At 32.9% G+C, this 19,403-nt stretch overlaps 1 protein-coding gene across 1 annotated transcript in view; it reads right to left on the reverse strand.

The window, feature by feature from the left end:
• Positions 1-19,403, reverse strand: part of LOC129221611 (pre-mRNA-processing factor 19-like) — a 46,852-nt gene that overhangs the window by 17,730 nt on the left and 9,719 nt on the right. Inside the window, exons 5-8 of the mRNA XM_054856131.1 lie at positions 16,191-16,274; positions 6,093-6,154; positions 5,926-6,003; positions 2,664-2,780 (exon numbers count right to left, since the gene is read on the reverse strand). Coding sequence (XP_054712106.1) covers positions 2,664-2,780; positions 5,926-6,003; positions 6,093-6,154; positions 16,191-16,274 — 341 coding nt within the window. The remainder of the gene's footprint in view (positions 1-2,663; positions 2,781-5,925; positions 6,004-6,092; positions 6,155-16,190; positions 16,275-19,403) is intronic.

A 19,403-nucleotide genomic window follows, 5' to 3' on the forward strand; every position in this document is an offset into this window, starting at 1 on the left:
TTGAATGAATAGTCCGATTTGAAAAAACTTTTTTTTGTTCAAAAGATCTCGGCGAGGACACTTCATTCCCATGTTTCACTTTTTGATTTGAACTATTTTTTGTTCAATTTTGAACAGTTCAAAAAAACTTAACATTACCACCTACAGGGAAATTCAAGGCAATTCCGAACTGTGAGGCGAATTTGCTTCAATCAAACTTTGTAGGAAAAAGATTTTGATGAAAAACTTGTATATGTATATAAAATATATTTTTGATTTGAACAATTTTCTATTCAATTTTGAACAGTTCAAATCCCTTAAGAATAGCGCCTATGGGGAAACTGAAAGTCAATGTAGATTCCGTACTTGAAGGCGGATTTACTTCAAATTTTGTTGGAAATAACTCTTGATGCCAAATTCCAGACTTTGACTCCGAGAATTTAGGGGCACTTGACTCCGACTCCTGTGCCGGACAATTAATTGGACTCCGACTCCCCGACTTCATAGTTTTGGCAAAAATTTATACACGGAGGACAAATGGCTGACTCTGATTCTTAAATATTCAACTCCGACTCCTTTATCTCAAAATGAGATTGACTCAGACTCCGATTCCGCAGCTATGGTTTTAACTGTGAAATAATTATTGTTGATATGACTTGTTTTAATTTTTACGCTAAAGTTTCAATTTAGGTACTCAGTTTTTGGCAAATAAACACGAAGTCATTTATGTTTCTACATAAAGATATGCGCAGACGATTTTTTTTTTTTTTTTGACAATGAAAATTATTTCTTTAAGTTGACATTTTATTGTTTTTTTTTTTTTGTTTGTTTTGGTAAGTGCATTAATTCATTTAAAAAAATGTTTTTGGCAACAGGGGAAAAAGAAACTTTTTTTTTTGATATGATGTATTTATTTTAATGAGCTTATTAATTCTAATTATTATCTTTTCGTTTTGAAAGCTGTTTCAAAACGGCTTAACTTTAACAGTTAAAGTTTTTTTTAATGGAAAAAAGTGTATTAGCTGCTTTGTTTGAAAGTTATTATTATTATTTTTTTTTTTTTTAGATGAGTGAGGAATATTTTATTCCTAGAAATCAGCTGAAAGTATTTTAAAAATACGTTTGAAAAAATTTGCGATTTTATTTATTCTTGAGAATATTGATCAGGTACTAGAAAGTAGTATGGGTATACGGAAAAGTAGGCTCGTCTAGTTCTAGACAGAACTTCTTGTTATTATTATTACAATAAATAAAATGAACAATTTGTGTGTTTAACTAAAATTCAATTATCTTCATATAAATAATAGCCAATGATTGAGTAACTCGCATGTTTCAACAATGAAATTCGTGCCACGGCATAATAATTTGATAATGTGGAACATGCAGGGGAATGCTTTATTGTGACGACAAGGCTGAACTCGATCCGGTAACTTAACTGTTTCATTGGTAAGAATCATATCAGGGGAATGAAGAAACGAAAAAATGGTCAACTATGAACGCTACCTATTGGAGTTTAGGGTTCATCCACTGGAGTTAGGGTTACAATTTCAATTTTCAAAATATCACCTAACAGTCGATTGCTTCGTTGAAATGTAGAAGAGAAGCAATTTTCACCCGTCATACCTTGATGAGCAACTTTCTTGTAGATACATAAAAAACAAGATGTAAATAGAATCTTTGTATGCTGTCACAATTAATTAGATTTTGTGACTGTTTTCTAATAGATTTGTGGATCAAATATTTAATTTACTGTCACACAGTGCAATACAGGACAATTTTAAAAGTTAATTGGTACTTTCACGAAAATAAAACTAGCAAAATTTGTACTTTCATAACACTAATGTGTCAAACCGGCAACTGAACAGAAATATTTTTTTCACATCTGCACAAAAATATTAAAACATAGCCACTTTCCCAAAAATTGAAATTTTTAATTTAGGAACTAAATGCTCTGCTAAAAACAAAATTTATTCATGGAATATAAAATTGAACTGATAGCATATTAGCTCATTTTTATGTTTCATTTGCACCTGGAAAATAGGCTAATGCAATTTTAGCATATTGCATGTAATTGTATAGCATTTAATTTGCATATGTTTTTAGCGTGTCATATTTCTGTTAATTTCTTTGATAATGCATTATACAAAGCTTATTGAGCTCTAAAAATATAAAAAAAATTAAAAAGCAAGCATATTGCTAAACCCTTTTTTCCTAGCCCTCCCCCCCCCAAAAAAAAGAAGTAAATAAAATCATGTTTGAAATAGATAACTATTGCTTGCTTGAACTTCACTGCTGCAGTAGTGGATATTCCTTTTATTGAGTATTTATATCATTTTTCAACATTTCAAGAGATTTCTTTATAATGTTTATAGAATACTTTTTCAACTTATTAATATACTTAATAAATTTAAGATGACATTTTGACTTTTCCAACTAAAATTTCATTTGCTTTAATTTCCTTAACAAGAAAGACTCAATTTTTTTCATAAAAATAGAACGTTAATTTATATGTCTCGCAAAATATAAATATTGAAAACATTTTTCCCAAAAAAGAATGTCAGTGTAAAATTTTCACAAAACTATGTTGCAAAATGCATTTAAAAAAAAAAAAAAAAAAAAAGAAGAATTCTAACACCATTACACAAACTAGAAAGTTATCTGATGAATTCTAAATAAATTCTTACGGGATGGGAAGCCAGGGTCTGAAATTGTCGAATCTGCTCTGGTTTTATTAAATCTTCCGGAACTGACTTGCCTCTCTTCTTTCTCTCAGTAGTCAAAAGAGTAGCTTTGTCTTGAAGCTGATAATTTATAATATAAAGGCACAGTAAGTAACAAAAATTATACAAGAAATTTATGTACAAAAAACAAAACAAAGCATGAGAAAATATTAAAACAAAACCGATCCAAAGATACAATGGTGAACAGATTTCTTTCATAATAAATACAAGAGTGAAATGACCACTTAGGCCTGTGAAGAAGTTAGAAGGTTCCTATTAAAATTTTTAAAGAACAGTATATTCTCAAAATTCAGACTAATGGGGTGGATGGCCAAATCGAAAACAGCATCAATTTTGTTGAAACATGGAGCACGTAAACGTAAAGAATGCATGTTATTAATGCAATGCAGAATTATCAACTGGGTTTTACCGTTTTAAAAAAGATATAAACTCTCAACTACAGGTTCTGATTTTCGTGACTGGGATTTAGGAGAGTATAATGAACCATAATTTATAGATTAAAAAATAATATCTGTACACCCTCCTCCTCCTAAAATAATCCTCCCGATAAAAACCCCTCCTAACAGACGCCATGCGGACCATTTTAAATTTCCTGATTCCAAGGCAAATCACATTATTAAACCCCTGTCCAGCGGACACCACTCTATTACGGACAAAAAAATTGTCTTGTTAGTGTCCGCATTAGAGGGATTTTACTACAGTCAACCCTCGTTTATCACGGTTAATTCTTTCCAGACTTTACCGCGACAACTGAATTTCCACGAAGTAGGATTCTGTATTTATAAACTGTATTTGGAGCGCAAAAAACTTACTTAAGGCAATTTAAATAGGTTTTTAACATAGGTAGAGCCTCCTAGACATGAAACGTAGCCGCCATTACATTTGCATTACTTAAAAAATTGCACAAAATATGAGAAAATGAGATATGTTAGACGTAATAGGTATCAAATTGTTAATCATTGAGAAATAAACTATACACACACATGCAGTTTGTATACACTACTACTAATCTATGAAAATAGATCAACTTGTTCGATGATGAATTAATTGCCATTTAGTGACCATATGTACCCCCGTTCTTCCTCCACATTTATCCTCATTTAAGGTCTACGTATATAACTTAAAAATGTAGTACATAGTTGAACACCATTTACAATTACAGATGTAATAATACAGTAATTTATTCTTTTCAGTTAGTGTTTAATGATTAAAATGAGATAGAGATTCCCAGCTCTTTCTTCGACGATTTTATACCTTCACTCCCTCAACTAGTACAGCTGCAGCCCTCAGAAGAGCTCACCTTACTTAAAAGACATTCTTTGTTATTCTTATTTAGGAAACAGTTTACACGAGCACATAAAAAAAGCTAATTACTATTATTTACTTATTTGAAAAAAAAAAAAAAACCACGATGTAGTGAAAACATGATGTAGTAAAGCCGCGAAAGTTGAAGCGCGAAGTAGCGAGGAACGACTGTATATATTGTACAAATTTAAAAAAGTTTTTATAACAGGAGATAGTTCAAATTTCATTTGATTATTTAAATTTGTAAAAGTAGCTTTATTTTAAAAAAAAACACAAAGTTATATTCCGTACAATAGCTGCCAAACTTGAATGATGAAAATTAGGGAGACTAATGGATAAAATTCAGGAGAGTTTGCATGAAAACATTTAACAACAAAAATTTCAGTGCAAAAGAGTTTTTTAAATTTAAATAGGGATTTCCTAAATCAAGCCTGTTAGGACCTGAAATCGACAACTTGTTTTTCTATTGAGGAGGTAAGGGGGGGAGAGAATGTTTTAAAATAGGTAACAGTTGTTTCTTTTTATAAGTGAGAAAACATTCCTTCACAACAGGTGAAAATTTAAAAAATTCAGAAAAAGAATCGAGAACGTTGTACTGCATTTTTAGCAGGTAAGGAAATTTAAGTTAAAAAACATTCAAAAAATTATTAGACAAATTTTATTTGTATGCATGAAAAGATTTCCTTTTTGCAACTGTGATGCTTTTCTATAGCGATATTTTTCTAAATCTAACCACCGGAAATAATTTTTTTGGGAATTTCATTCTGTTGATGAAAATTCAGGAGATATTTACTTCATTAAGGAGTTCCGAAGAAAGCAACAAAATTTAGGAGTCTCCTGAATGAATCGGGAGAGTTGGCAGCTGTGCAGTACCATTTCATCAAACAACATTTTAAAGCTTTGGGCAAAGGATATTTCAGACTTTAGAATTTTGGTATAAGAAGGGTTCCATGTTGTATTTTTCAGAAAAACTAACATACAGTTAAAATGTCTTGAGCTTTTTAATCTTTTTTAATATTTTTCTAATTTCATAAGTGTCTAAGAAAGCTTCTTTTTATTACATTTCCGTAACTGTTAAGATTTTGGTTCTTTTTTTTTTTAAATTCTTTACAGCCTCATCCCTTTTCCAAATATGTAGGGTATCCATAATTACATGCCTCTATTTTAAAGTTATATGGAGGCCGAAATTAACGCACAAAAATTAATGAAATTCTGTGTCGACATAACGAAGGGATGGGAATTTGTTTTAAAAAATAAAAAAGTAGTTCAAAATGTCCCCTTCAAAGCGTGCATTTTTGTGAGTTACACAATTAATCATACATTTACAATGGCTTTAAAACAAATCTTGCATCAAAACGTGAGCTCAACTGAGGGCTATCATTTTTGTCTACCTTGCGGAATCATGAGATAGCACGTTCTACAGTTGACGGCAGTATGCTCTGGAAAATGCTAGGAAAATGATGTGATATGCTGTATTTAAGATCAGGTAAAATCCCAGGCTTAATCACTTAAATACTGCTCTTGGCAGTTAAAATATCGAATATCAAGAGCTTGTCTCCTGCCATAGAACAGCTTCCAGAACAACTGATGTCCTCACTTGACAGAGTTTACTGAAGATGAATAGTTTACCAAGGGCTATTAACTTCATATTAACACAAACATTTACCTTACCTTAAGATTTTAAATACTTTTAAACTACTTAAATTGCTTACTAATTGATGAGATACTGCACAATATTAAACTATAAACAAATCTTGATATTTCTCAAAAATGAAGCCAAATCATGCATATAACAGCTAACAGATCAAACTACATCCTAGTTAAATATGATTAAATAACTCCAAGGGTGGAAAAAATAACACTAAAGATAAAAAGATGGAAGAACAAATGAAGAACTAACCTTTTGAATAACTTCAGGTGTCATTCCTGCTTCTTCCATAGGCTGATCAGCAACACCAGCTGCTTCTACACCATATTGCTACAAAACAAAAGGAGAATATATTCACTTTTGTGTCAAATATATTTACAAATCCATAACAATAACGCAGTAATGGAATTTGATCTTACAGGTTGTTGAGCACCCACAGGAGCTGCAGCAATACCAGCTTGTGGTTTCAGTGTGGCCAAAGCTGGGTGAAAAAAGCAAGAGAAGTTAGAAAAATGCTTTGTGGATCAAAAATAGAAGTAGAGAGATAGATGGTTATACCTTAAAATAAAAATCTATGATCGACTACAGATATAAAAATGTTGTTTTAATAGATTAGATTTATATGTGTCTGCTCTTTAATTGTATGAGCAGTACTAATAATAATAAAAAAGTATTACAAGTTTCTTCAAGATTTAAATTAAAAGTGCTTTATGGTTGAAGTAACACGGGTAAAACTTTGAAAAGTGTTATATGATACAAAGTAGCAGCTATTTTGGCAACTTAAGTATTAAAAAAATTTCAGCTATTTCCTAAAATCGAAATACTCTGTTCAATTATTTACTGGAGCAGAATGAATATTGAAATATTCTATGCCACTTTATTTGAAGTGTTAAATTGTATTTAATAACGGCTATTTTGATGTCTGTTAAGTTAGAGCAAATTGTAATTTTTTTGTGGCCTGAACTCAAACATTCATCAGCTTTAAAATTCCGAAATTAAGGGGAGCCTTTGGGATTTGCAAGTTATTCGAGTTAAATGCATTTAGAAAGTATAAACTTAAGTTTTATAAGACAACAATTTTCCTTGTTTTTTTTATTATTTACTTTTTTATATCTATTTATTTTTAAAATTAATTTATTCATTTTTGATGCGGAACTGTTAACATTATATTTAAAAGTTAAAACTTTTTCTTATATTGTATGCCCTGCTATCTACATAAGCAAATAGCAACTTATGAAATTCAATGATAAACTTTTGTTTACAACTTTCTAATAGTAAAACCTGTTGAACTGCTTGGTTTCATTATTACCTATTATTAGAAGATTTTAGTTAATATAAGGAAAATATCCCCCCCCCCCCAAAAAAAAAAAGATCTCTATCACATCAGTTTTCTTTCACTTCCTTTTAGCCTATTTCAGTCCACACAGTTTCAAAGACTGAAACATTGTTTCTGACCTTAAGGACATCGTTACATACAAAATATCCAATATAATACAGACATACACAGAGTTATTTTTAAAAATCTGATCAAGGCAGCAATCAATTTTGCTCTATTCTTGATCAAAGTTTTTGTAGTTCTCTCTCTCTTTCCTTTCACTAAAATACCTAACATACTTGCCAACTTTATAGGGTGATTCAAAAAAAAAAAAAAAAATGGTGGGGGTTTCATAAGGTTACCAACCTGGGAATATTGGACCCACAGCTCTCTGGTGAAACTTGAATGAAAGAGCGAGTCGGAAAGTTTCAATTGGCTGCTACTAGATATCTCAGTGTGTAATCTCCACTTGTTATTTATCATTCAGTTAGTCAAAATAATGATCAACGTGAAGGTGATTTATGATTATGATTGGTATTGTATTTATACCCCCATGGACTACTAATCTTGACAAACTGAAAACTTGGATCACTGCAGCAATTGCTTCTGTAACTGTATACATGTTACAATATGTATGACAACAGTTTGAGCACAGATATGATGTTTTCATAGAACACCCGCAGAATGATTTAAGCATGTAAAATATGTTTTTGTGCCATTTTCACTCTTAAAAGTCTACATGTTTGAAACCCCACCATTCTTTTTGAATCACCCTGTACAAAGATGAAAGAAAAGGAGTTAATAATGCTAAATATTTAATAATTCAATAAACTGATATAATATGTCGAAATTCAAAAAACAGTTGACAACAAATTTCATTTTCAAAAATCCAACATCTTGAGTTTATAAAGATTTGAGAACATCTTAGGTTTTTGAAGATTTTAGGGGAAAAAATATTTTTGGAAAAAAAAAAAAAACTTCCAAATTGCAGCTGAGAATTGCCCTAAAAAGTACAAAATAATTTAAAATTAGTATCAAGGGTGGTTAAAGAATAAAATTACTTTTTACTTCTTAGAGCAATTCTCAGTTGCTGTTTAAAGTTAGTTTTATTTATTTTTTTTTTCAAAAATATTTTTATTTCATTCCTTTCGGCATAGATGTAGTTCAAAAATATTATATTAGGATCATGAAACTTTACTTGATTTCTTCATATAAATGTTCCATAATGAAATAATAATTATAATAAACTATCTATGTATCTAATATTTTAAGAGATTGGCACTAAAAACTACATAATATTTTTTCCTCACTGGATTTTATTTGAGTGGTAACTCATTAACATTACTGCTTTATAGCAACCAATTTTTTAACAATGAGTTTTATATTTCATCATTTAACAGGGAAATTACGTCAAATTTCCCGTTTTACTCAGAACTTTCTTTTAAAGGAACGAATTTGGCTGAACAAAGCATGAAATCTAAATTAGATCATTCCCTATCTACTAAAAAATTATCACCAAATTCAGTTCTCCCAGTGAAATGCTATGCACTACAGAGTTTCCGCTACGGTCGCATTTTTCGCATAATGCGAAAACGTTATCTGAATTGCGAAAATAAAGCAATGCATTTTCGCTTTTTTGCTCGAATAAAAAATAAATTTTTAAAAAAAGAAAAAATGTATGATCCTAGAGAGGAAGCATGCATGGCGATAATCAACTTAATCTTTTTTAAATCTTAGCTAAGATGTTCAAACTACAATTAAGTTCAATAACTATTCGTCTTATCCAGCATTATGTCCCCCCAATAACTGCTTTATTAGGAGGATGGGACTGCAACGTTCTAAACACCAATCGTGTTTTTTTTTTATTTTATGTTTTTAAAAAATAGCTGTTGTACTTATTTCTTCAAAGATGTCACAGATGAAATATGAATTGTATTTTCAACTGGAGATGAAACACACTGAGGCATATATAAATATATGAGAATGTGTAACATTTTACTATTTTGCTAACATTTTCCCCTCAATTTTAGCTTTTATGCTAAAGAACTTTTGAACCCAACTTAAACCCTGATGCACTAACAAACAATTTTTTAAAAAATTTGCAATCTGCATATGGTATGAACTGATAACCCCCTCTCTTTGAAGTCGACAAAAAATGAATAGACTGGTAAAAATTAAAACAAACTTTTATAAGTGGTATTCTACAAGGCTTGAATAAACTCAAATGCGGCAAAATGACAAGCCTGAAAATCCTTTATTAAGGAACGTAAAATGGTTTGAAAATAATGGTAAATAAAAACTAGTGATGTCCGAGAAGTAAAATCACATAGTAAATAAAAACAGGCAAGTTTTACAGAGGTGGACGCAAATGCATAAATGACAGCAAAAATGCATAAAAAACAGAGGCTGATACATAAAGGACAAAATAAAACAGCTAAAATGCGTAAATATTATGCCTAATGTTTATTAGACTTGCAACAACTCTTTTGAAATCAGATGACTTAAGTGTACTGGAAGATGGAGAACACAGACCTTGGTAAAGTAAAATTCCTTGGTTTGATTAAAAAATAAATCAAATGATGTACATTAAGGAGCAAAGTATGGCAAAAAAAAATGCATGATGTTGTTGGAAGTAATCACTTTTTCTATAGTTTTAAAAGCATGAACTGTGCCTATTCCTTATTGGAAGAAACTTTTGCAGCTTTCTACGGAATTTGTTAAAACTATTCTTTAATCCACTATCTGTTATTGCTGTTTGTAATAGTTCATTGGATGTTGAAAATCCGTCCTTTACTCTATTTAAAGAGCCACAGTCTTGTTTACGGGGCTTCACTACTTTTCTCTATGTCTTGCTGCAAGTGTGTCCTCATGTTTCGTATTAAACGTGTTTGTGGAAAACGCCCAAGAACTGAACTGAACTGAGTAGTTAAGTTTAAATAAATTAGCCGGACTCGCGCACCTCGTAGCAGTTCTTATAGCAGTATGTAATATTAAAAATTCTTGAGATTTTATTTTCGAGAGAGTTCGTTGCCGATATCTTCATTATGTTGTGTTTATTAATTAACAAGTTTATATTTGCAACTAAAATTGTAGTTTATTGTGCTGTAATTAAATTTTTCTAAGTTAAAAAAGTTCAAGTGTTTGTGTCACAATTTCTACACGAAGGAATATCTGAAGACTTCAGTACAAATGATTTCATTGCCCCGCGACTTTTGGAAGCGTTGAAGAAGTTAAATAGATGGTAAGAGTTTTTAAATTTAGAAACTTACTTTGACGCGCAACATGGCATCCCTGCCGGGACTGCAGTGAAGTTATTTGATTTGTATTTAAAAGTTAAGAACTTTGTTGAAATGTCTAAAACAAATGAAGATATTCAACCTAAAATGTCAAAAAGTGTAGAAAATTTATGTAAAAAGCGAGCTGTAATGCGAGCTGCTGTAACAAAAGCAGTAAATAAGCTAGAAACAGAATTGGCAAAGAGTGAGGTGGATGCAAACATCGTGGAAGAACTTGTAGAAATATTAACTTTAAAATTTGAAATGCTAAGCGCTGTAGATAGCGAACTAGAAGCTAATTTTGAACCGAACGAACTCGAAAAAGAAATTGAAACTTCGGAAGAATATCGCGAGAAAGTGACTGTTTGGAAGTTTCGAGCTACTAAACGAATTAATGAAATGCGTCGGAATTCGTTGGAAGTCAGTCGCATCAGCGAAAATCAAAATAGAAGCTTTGAAACAAGCAGCAACAGTACTATACGAGTTAAACTTCCGAAATTGACTATCGCGAAGTTTTACGGAGATGTGAGCCAATGGTTAACATTCTGGAACAGTTTTGAATCTGCGATACATAAAAATGAACTTTTGAATAATGTTGACAAATTCAACTACCTAAAGGCATATTTAGGTGGAACTGCCATGAACACAGTTGAAGGATTTCCAATTACAGCTGAAAATTATGATAACGCGATAAGAGCATTGAAGGACCGATATGCTGAAACTGACTTATTAATTAGTGCTCATATGAATAATATCATCAATATGCAACCTCTTAGAGACTCTAATGATGTTCGTGCATTTCGAAGATTTTATGACAACTGTACAACGCAAATACGGTGTTTAGAAGCATTAGGTTTGTCATCGGAAAATTACACTAGTGTATTATGCCCCCTGCTATTAAAAATCCTTCCTGCGGATTTAGTTTTAGAATATAGCAAATTAGAAAGTAATACCCATTCAAATCTGACAAACTTACTTGATTTTCTGTCAAAATCTTTGATGTCGCGAGAAAGAGCAATGCATATTATGTCAGTTAACATAAATCAAATTTCCCCCAACGAGACTTTCGCGCCACATAGGCAAAACACTGTCGAAAACCGTGTTAGAAATGATTCAAGGAAGAATAGGAAACAAATCGCTACCGCGTCTGAACTGATTTCTACCGATGAGATAGAAAATCCCAGAAAAATTAAATGCGTATTTTGCGATTCATTTACCCATTTCAGTTCTGAATGTGAATCTGCCAGTAATTTATCGCTAGAAGAACGGAAAAATATCCTGAAGAAAAAGGGAGCGTGTTTCAAGTGTTTAGAAATTAGGAAGCATATTTCTCGGTTTTGTAAAGCAAACGTAAATTGTAAGCATTGTAAGGGAAAACATTCTTCTTTAATGTGTTTTACTAAATATAAGCAGAAACTTAACGTAGATAAGAATGTTCCTCCTGAAAATTCCGTCCTCTCAAACCAATCTTCGTCGAATGAAGTTTATTTGCAAACTTTAATTGTGCGTATTCGAAATCAAGGTTTAGAACATTTACTGCGTGTAATTGTCGATTCAGGGTCACAAAAAAGTTACATTTCGGAATTTGCTGCAAATAAAATGGGGTTAAAGAGTTCGGGAACTGAAATTGTTAAGCATGGGCTTTTTGGAGGGATAGAAACTACAGAACAGCATAATCGTTATTCTGTGCTCTTGAGTAGTCTTGATCGGAAGCATAGTTTTCAAATTGAAGTAATGGATCAGAAGAAAATTTGCGCTTTTATTCCGAAGGCTAAGACAGGTCAGTGTATTAAAATTTTGAAGCGGGCTGGTATATTTTTGAGTGATATATCGTCAATGAGTAAAACATGTTTGTATGAAGAAAATAATAATGAAATACACATGTTGTTAGGAGCGGATATAGCGGATAAATTATACACGAATGGAATCAGACATTTTTCGAACGGTTTAGTTGCTGTTAAAACTAAGTTGGGATGGACACTCATGGGAAAAGACTCAAATAAAGCTAACGTAGATAATTCACTGTTACTGTTATCTCTTCATGTTAATGACGCTAAAATAAATGATTTGTGGAATTTAGATTCTTTGGGAATTCTTGATCCAGGTGAGAAAATAAATAAAAAAGAATCCCAAGAATTGGCGTTAAAGCATTTTAGAGATACAATAGGAAGGCAAGAGGATGGGAGATATATTGTTTCTTTACCGTGGGTAAAAGATCCTCATTTGCTAAATGATCATAAAAATTTGGCAGAAAAACGTTTGAAAAATACGGTAAAAAATCTTAAATATACAAGAAACTTAGGGGACTACGAAAATGTCTTTTGTGAATGGGAAACAGAGGGAATAATAGAAAAAATTCCAATTTCAGAAAATAAAACTGAAACTGCTTCTCATTATCTCCCACACAGAGCAGTAGTTAAGGAAAGTTCGACTACTAGAATTCGTCCAGTTTTTGACGGATCCGCTCATTTACCAGGAGGTTTATCTCTTAATGATTGCATCGAGAAAGGGCCTAATTTGATAGAATTGATCCCTACCATCTTGAACCGTTTCAGGATTGGAAAGTTTGGGGTGGTTGCTGATATTCGTCGAGCTTTTTTACAGATAGCTTTGCAATCAGCCGATAGGGATTTTTTGCGTTTTTTGTGGTGGGCAGAGGGCAATCCAGAAAAGACACTAATTTATCGCCACGCTCGTGTCGTTTTTGGCGTAAGTTGCAGCCCTTTTCTTCTGGCCGGTACACTTGCTTACCATCTCGATCAAGCCCCAGATGAACTTAAAGAAACTGCGCAAAAACTTAGAGATTCTCTTTATGTGGATAATTGTGTGGCTAGCGTAGACAGCGTAGCAGAATTAGAAAATTTCCGTGAACATTCTTGTAGGCTTTTATCATCCGCAAAATTTGATCTTAGAGGTTGGCAGAGTAATGCATTAATTCCTGAAATCGCTAACTTGGAAAAAAGTGAACCGGTGTCGGTTTTAGGACTTTTGTGGAACACCGCTGAAGACACGCTGTCGTGCGATGTCAGAAAAATAACAATAGATGGACCAATCACAAAAAGAACTATTTTGTCCGTTACACATCAAATTTTCGATCCGATTGGTTTTACTTGCCCAATAACTTTGATACCCAAAATAATTTTACAAGAATGTTGGAAAATCAAAGCTTCGTGGGATTCTCGGCTTCCCGATGAATTAGTGAAGCGTTTCGAAAAGTGGAAAAATGAGATTGCAAAATTGTACAGTCTAAAAATATCCCGACGTTTATCCAAATTGCCATTTACTCTTAAAGACATAACTTTACACATTTTTTGTGATGCTTGCAAGACATCTTATGCTACGTGCATATATTTTAGAGTGGAACAGGTTGGATCCCCAGTAACTTGTCATTTGATTGCCGCTAGAGCTAGAGTTGCTCCTTTAAAAAAGATTACGATTCCTCGTCTTGAACTTTTAGCTTGTTCGATTGGAGCTAGATTAGCAAACACCATCATATGCGACTTACGTCTCGAAGCCGTAAAAACTGTCTTTTGGTCAGATTCTATGGATGTGCTATTTTGGATAAAAAAGGAAGGCCCGTGGGCAACATTCGTAGAAAATCGTGTTCAAGAAATCAGAAGACTGACAAAAATTGAACAGTGGAGATTCGTACCAGGAGTAATGAACGTAGCTGACATTCCGTCCCGAGGATGTACCTTAGGAAAGCTATTGCGTACGGAATGGCTGTGCGGACCGGACTGGTTGAAGAGATCTGCCGAATATTGGCCGAAAGACGAATTTCTGCCTGCCATGGAAGTAGTGAACGCAGAAAAGAAGAAAGTTATAATCACAGCTACTAACTCCGAAGATAAGGGAAAATACTACTACAGATATTCTTCTTACGTTAAACTACTACGAATCACCGCGTGGATTTACAGATTTGTAGAAAATTGTAAAAAATCCAAAAAAGATAGACGATTTGGTGTTCTTGACAGTAAAGAGCTTCAAAAGGCTGAACAAGTAATTTTAAAGCAAATTCAATCAGAAGCTTTTGGAAGAAATCCTGACGCAAGAATAAGATCGATCAATACAATCGTAGGCGACGATGCCTTGATTCGAGTGAAAACGAAGATATTTTTTAGAGATGATGACATGCATTTTCGGCTTCCAGTTGTACTTCCCTCCGAACACCCGGTTGTCCTTAGTCTTATTCGGTGGAAACATAAAGAGTTAGGACATTGTGGCGTACAACTGCTTATGTCAGCGCTTCGAGAAAAGTACTGGATTTTGAAGAGCCGGAAAACCATTAAAAAGGCAATCAAGTCCTGTATTGTGTGTCGAAGATTCAACTCTAAACCGCCCGAAGTTCAGGAAAGTGTTTTACCGGAAAATCGTGTAAAAGATGCATCAGTTTTCGAAATTCTAGGAATAGATCTAGCAGGACCCTTGATCCTCAAAGATAACTCAAAAGTTTGGATTTTGATTTTCACCTGTGCTGTTTATAGAGCTGTTCATGTTGAGATGTTGACTTCAGTGTCTACAGATAACTTTCTTTTGGGGTTGAGGAGATTCATCGCGAGAAGAGGCAGACCGTCAATTATCTATTCCGATAACGGAAAGAACTTCGTTGGCGCAAAAAACCAATTAAGCAAGATTGATTGGAAAAAGATTCAAGATGAAACTACTGCTTCTTCTATTGCTTGGATTTTTATCCCCCCTTCTGCTCCCTGGTGGGGAGGATTTTGGGAAAGGTTAGTAGGAGTTTTGAAGAGAATTTTAAGAAAAGTTTTGGGTCAAACATCGTTGGATTATGAAGAGATGTTAACAGTCCTCTGCGACTGTGAGAGTATCATAAATTCGCGACCGTTGACTTACGTTAGTGATGACGTTCAAGATCTTACCCCGATTACACCTTCTATGTTTTTGCAAGAGATTAGAGAAATCGGTGTTCCAGACTTAGATGTGCTGGATCATCAGAAATTAAATAAACGTCACGCGTATACACAGAAAATACGAAAAGATCTCCGTTCGAGATTTCGAGTGGAATATCTCGGACAGTTGCGACAACCTGTGACTAATAGAAATAATTCTCCAGTTCTAAAAGTTGGTGACTTAGTTATCGTGTGGACAGATAACTGTAAAAGAATTGACTGGCCTCTCGGAAGAGTTCTAGAAGTGTTCACAAGTAAGGATGGATGTGTGCGAGTTGCTAAAGTCAAGACAAAAACGGGTGTCTTCATTCGTCCTGTTAAAAAGTTGTGTTCTCTGGAGTTGGGAGCGGTGTCATCTTGTGAGCTTCAAAAGTTAAAACCCCCTCCTGTGACTGTTCTTGAGGATTTGTGTTGCACCACCACCACCAGTTCATCACCTAGCCTGACAGCATTGAAGTTGAGTTCCGGAGTCCCGAGCCCTGAACTCAAGGTGGGGAGTGTGGAAAACGCCCAAGAACTGAACTGAACTGAGTAGTTAAGTTTAAATAAATTAGCCGGACTCGCGCACCTCGTAGCAGTTCTTATAGCAGTATGTAATATTAAAAATTCTTGAGATTTTATTTTCGAGAGAGTTCGTTGCCGATATCTTCATTATGTTGTGTTTATTAATTAACAAGTTTATATTTGCAACTAAAATTGTAGTTTATTGTGCTGTAATTAAATTTTTCTAAGTTAAAAAAGTTCAAGTGTTTGTGTCACAATTTCTACACGAAGGAATATCTGAAGACTTCAGTACAAATGATTTCATTGCCCCGCGACTTTTGGAAGCGTTGAAGAAGTTAAATAGATGGTAAGAGTTTTTAAATTTAGAAACTTACTTTGACGCGCAACAGTGTTTATGTCCAGCTGTCTGAATCTCTGCTTTACACAACCTTTCAACAATGTCCTTATGAGGGAAAGCTCAATATCAAATAACTCCAAGTAAAAAAAATAAAACTAAAAACGGCATTGACTTACCTTCACGTGCTGCTGTTACTTCTTTGGTGAGTCGCAAAATGACACGACAAGCAGCATCATGCTGGTACAAAGCATGGGATAATTCTGCAAAGTAACAATTACATATGTTAAAATTTATGCAAAAGAAACATTTTAAGAGAAAGAAACTGACACATACTAATAAAAATAGTAAGTAAAAATATTTTTATAACTGCTCTATAACTTTACATCATTTGAGTAAACAGGTCTTCACTACACCCCAAATATTGCAATGTTCAGAATTGTCAGATGTAGCTTTATATCATCGGTATATAAAATGGGACACAACTGAAATAACAATTGAATACGCAAACTTTAGCAACAAAATTTTTTTTAGAATCTCTCATCAAATTACTGTAAGCATGGTTTGAGTTTTCAAAATCTAAACTACGAAAAGCTATGTCAGGGTTTATACCCTTCAGGGAGAAAAAATTCAAGCACTTTTCAAGTACTTTTCAAGGCAAAAAAAAAATTTTTTCAAGGCAATATCATAATTTTGTACGAAAAACATATGCAGATTTCATTCAAATTCAAACTTATAAATAATAAGCAATAATATAAAAAAGTAAAGGAAAACAAAATTGCCTTTTCTACAACAAAAGACACTTTGATAAAAGGTCCACTGAGTCGAAAGGTTTCTGCAAATGTCTGATAAGCTCGGTCATAAAGAGGAGCAGATCCAATGAGATTTAATTTTCAAATCTCCACATTAAGAGAAGTATACTTTATAGAATCTGCAAACAAATATTTTTAAAAAAAATAAAATAAACCTTTCATGAATGCTTTTAACTTTTATAGGAAGAAAGTACAATACCGAAGTTCAATAGAATAGCCACAGAGAATGTTTTGAATCCCCCCACCCCCACCAGTTTTAACATTTAATTCCTATATTGATAATAATTAACTCTTATAAGGGTGGTTAGGCCCAAAAACATCACCCAGAAGGCAATTTCTGGTTGTTGTTCTGCCAATAAGGCATTTCAGCCGCCCTCAAGTAAATTTAAAAATAAGTAAGAAAGAAAACATTTTATGCAAGTCCCCAGTTCAGTCTCCATATCTCAAAGTTCGCAAAAGCTACTTAAGAAGAGATAAATACTTTGAATGTAAACTTCAGCCTGCTTTTACTGAATAAGTTGTAATAGTCTTAAGGTCAAGATTCACGGTCCCCACTCGCCAAGTGGCGACCTAGTTTGAAAAAGTGGCGATCTAAAAAAAACGTTTTCAGTCGCCATTTTCCCCCGTATTGTTCCTAGAAAAAAAATCTTGGGATGAACAGGAATTAGGCACAAACTCAAGAGGGTGGAAGAAAATAAATAGCTTTTGAAGCATACGCCTGAGGATAAACACATCAAGAAAGATCATTTTTTGGCCAGAACGACAATACGTGTGAAAAATAGACGCCATATTTGGTCACTCATAAGATGGAAATACACAAAGTACTTAAGTTTGCAAAAACAAAGCAGAATTTTATGTTTATTGAAATGCAAACTAATGAAACTAATGACATTGTGCAGTAAAGTATTTTATTTATTTATTTTCTACTAGCAAAAGTATCCGGCATTGCCTGGGTCAGTAATAATTATGAGAAACAATCGCTACTTTCTTTCGTTTTCTGTTTTAACTGAAAGAACTCAAAACATACTGCTTTGACGTGATTAAAAATCGAGCTTCTTCCTTACCCATAAAAGTAAAATAAGAATAAGTATAAAGAACAAAGTAGTATTCAGTTAGAAACGAAAGCACAACATTTAAGCATATACAAATTTGAAGAATTTCGAAAATATGAACTACAAAAACAAAGATCATTAAAAAAACTGTGCACTTTATTTAATTAAATAGTACATTAGTACATACACACACAAAAAAAAAAAAATCTCTCTACTATGTTTCCCCAAGTGTGCAAGTAGAGTTTCCAAATTCGGAACTCCAGCGCTCGAATACGCTACCTTGCGGTGATTTGCAAAACTGCAAATGAAGCGTTCCACGTGTGTCTGTTGACGTAAACACAGGCAGTTTGTTCTGAGTATTTATTAACGCAATCGATGTGTCTTAGTTTGCTTTCAGCTACAGAAATTAATTCATCCCTTAGTAGTATTCTCGAGCTTCTCAAAATAATGTTAGTTTTCATTATTTCCGTAATAATTGGTGAAAGCGAAAATTCTGGATTAACAAACTTGGATAACGTTATACAAGGTAAACAATTTTATTGTTTTGTATGAATTTGTAAGAATATGGGTTTTTTTTTAATCTTAAATTAATTAAACTTACCATATTTTACAGCAGAATTTAGTTGGAATGGACAGTATGCAAAATATTTTCTTGAATATATTATCGTAGAACAAAATGAATAACCGAGAAAGAATTTACTTTATTCCTTTTATTCTCAGTTGAAAGGTTTCGCCAAATTTGTTTAGGGTTATAGTCTTAGTATTGTGTGAGCAAAAGTAGCCTTGGCGAGATTTCGCGTTTTTAGTTAAACCATTTTCAATTTTTATCATGAGTGCAATAAAATGGTAGTAAGATTACAGAATTCGATAAGTAAAAAGAAATAATTGTCAATTAACTGAAAAGAAAACTACCACCATATATCCGTGAGAATTTTGTTGATGATTTGCATAACATGACACAATTAAATCGTAACTCAGAAATTAGAAAAATCGAAACAGAAAATTTTTAAATTAACCGATTCGGGAATTCAAGAGAAATAACTCAGCTACAAATGGAAAACAAGTGCTAGCCAAAGCAAAGCAAAGAAGTATCATCTTCTTTTGGTAATAATTCGTAATGTCATATTAAATTTTCTAGCATTAATTGTTATTCTTGTCAGGCCACAATTATTATTTAGTTTTATCAAGAATTGATAAATATCGAATTCGACATCGTGAAAATGGCTGCTTAGAGCTATGAACTATGTACTTTGCATTAATGTTTGACGTTTAGTAATGCTTCTTGAATTCTCATTTCTTTCTACGTGGGTCAGAATATCAACAAGACTTTGAAAATTAATTTAAAAAGAATAAAGCGAAAAAATCATACGTACGAACAAAAATCACAACACTTTTAGCATTTTCTTCGTTACCATGTGCGTTTGTTTTAGTTTTCAATTCCGCCATTAGACAGTGACTTCAGTGCCCCCTATAGTTCGTTGGAGTTGCGAATATTTAAATGATTTTAAATTCATGTTTGCTCCAGAGA

Source organism: Uloborus diversus, chromosome 4 (assembly GCF_026930045.1).
Source record: "Uloborus diversus isolate 005 chromosome 4, Udiv.v.3.1, whole genome shotgun sequence".
NCBI lineage: Eukaryota > Metazoa > Arthropoda > Arachnida > Araneae > Uloboridae > Uloborus > Uloborus diversus.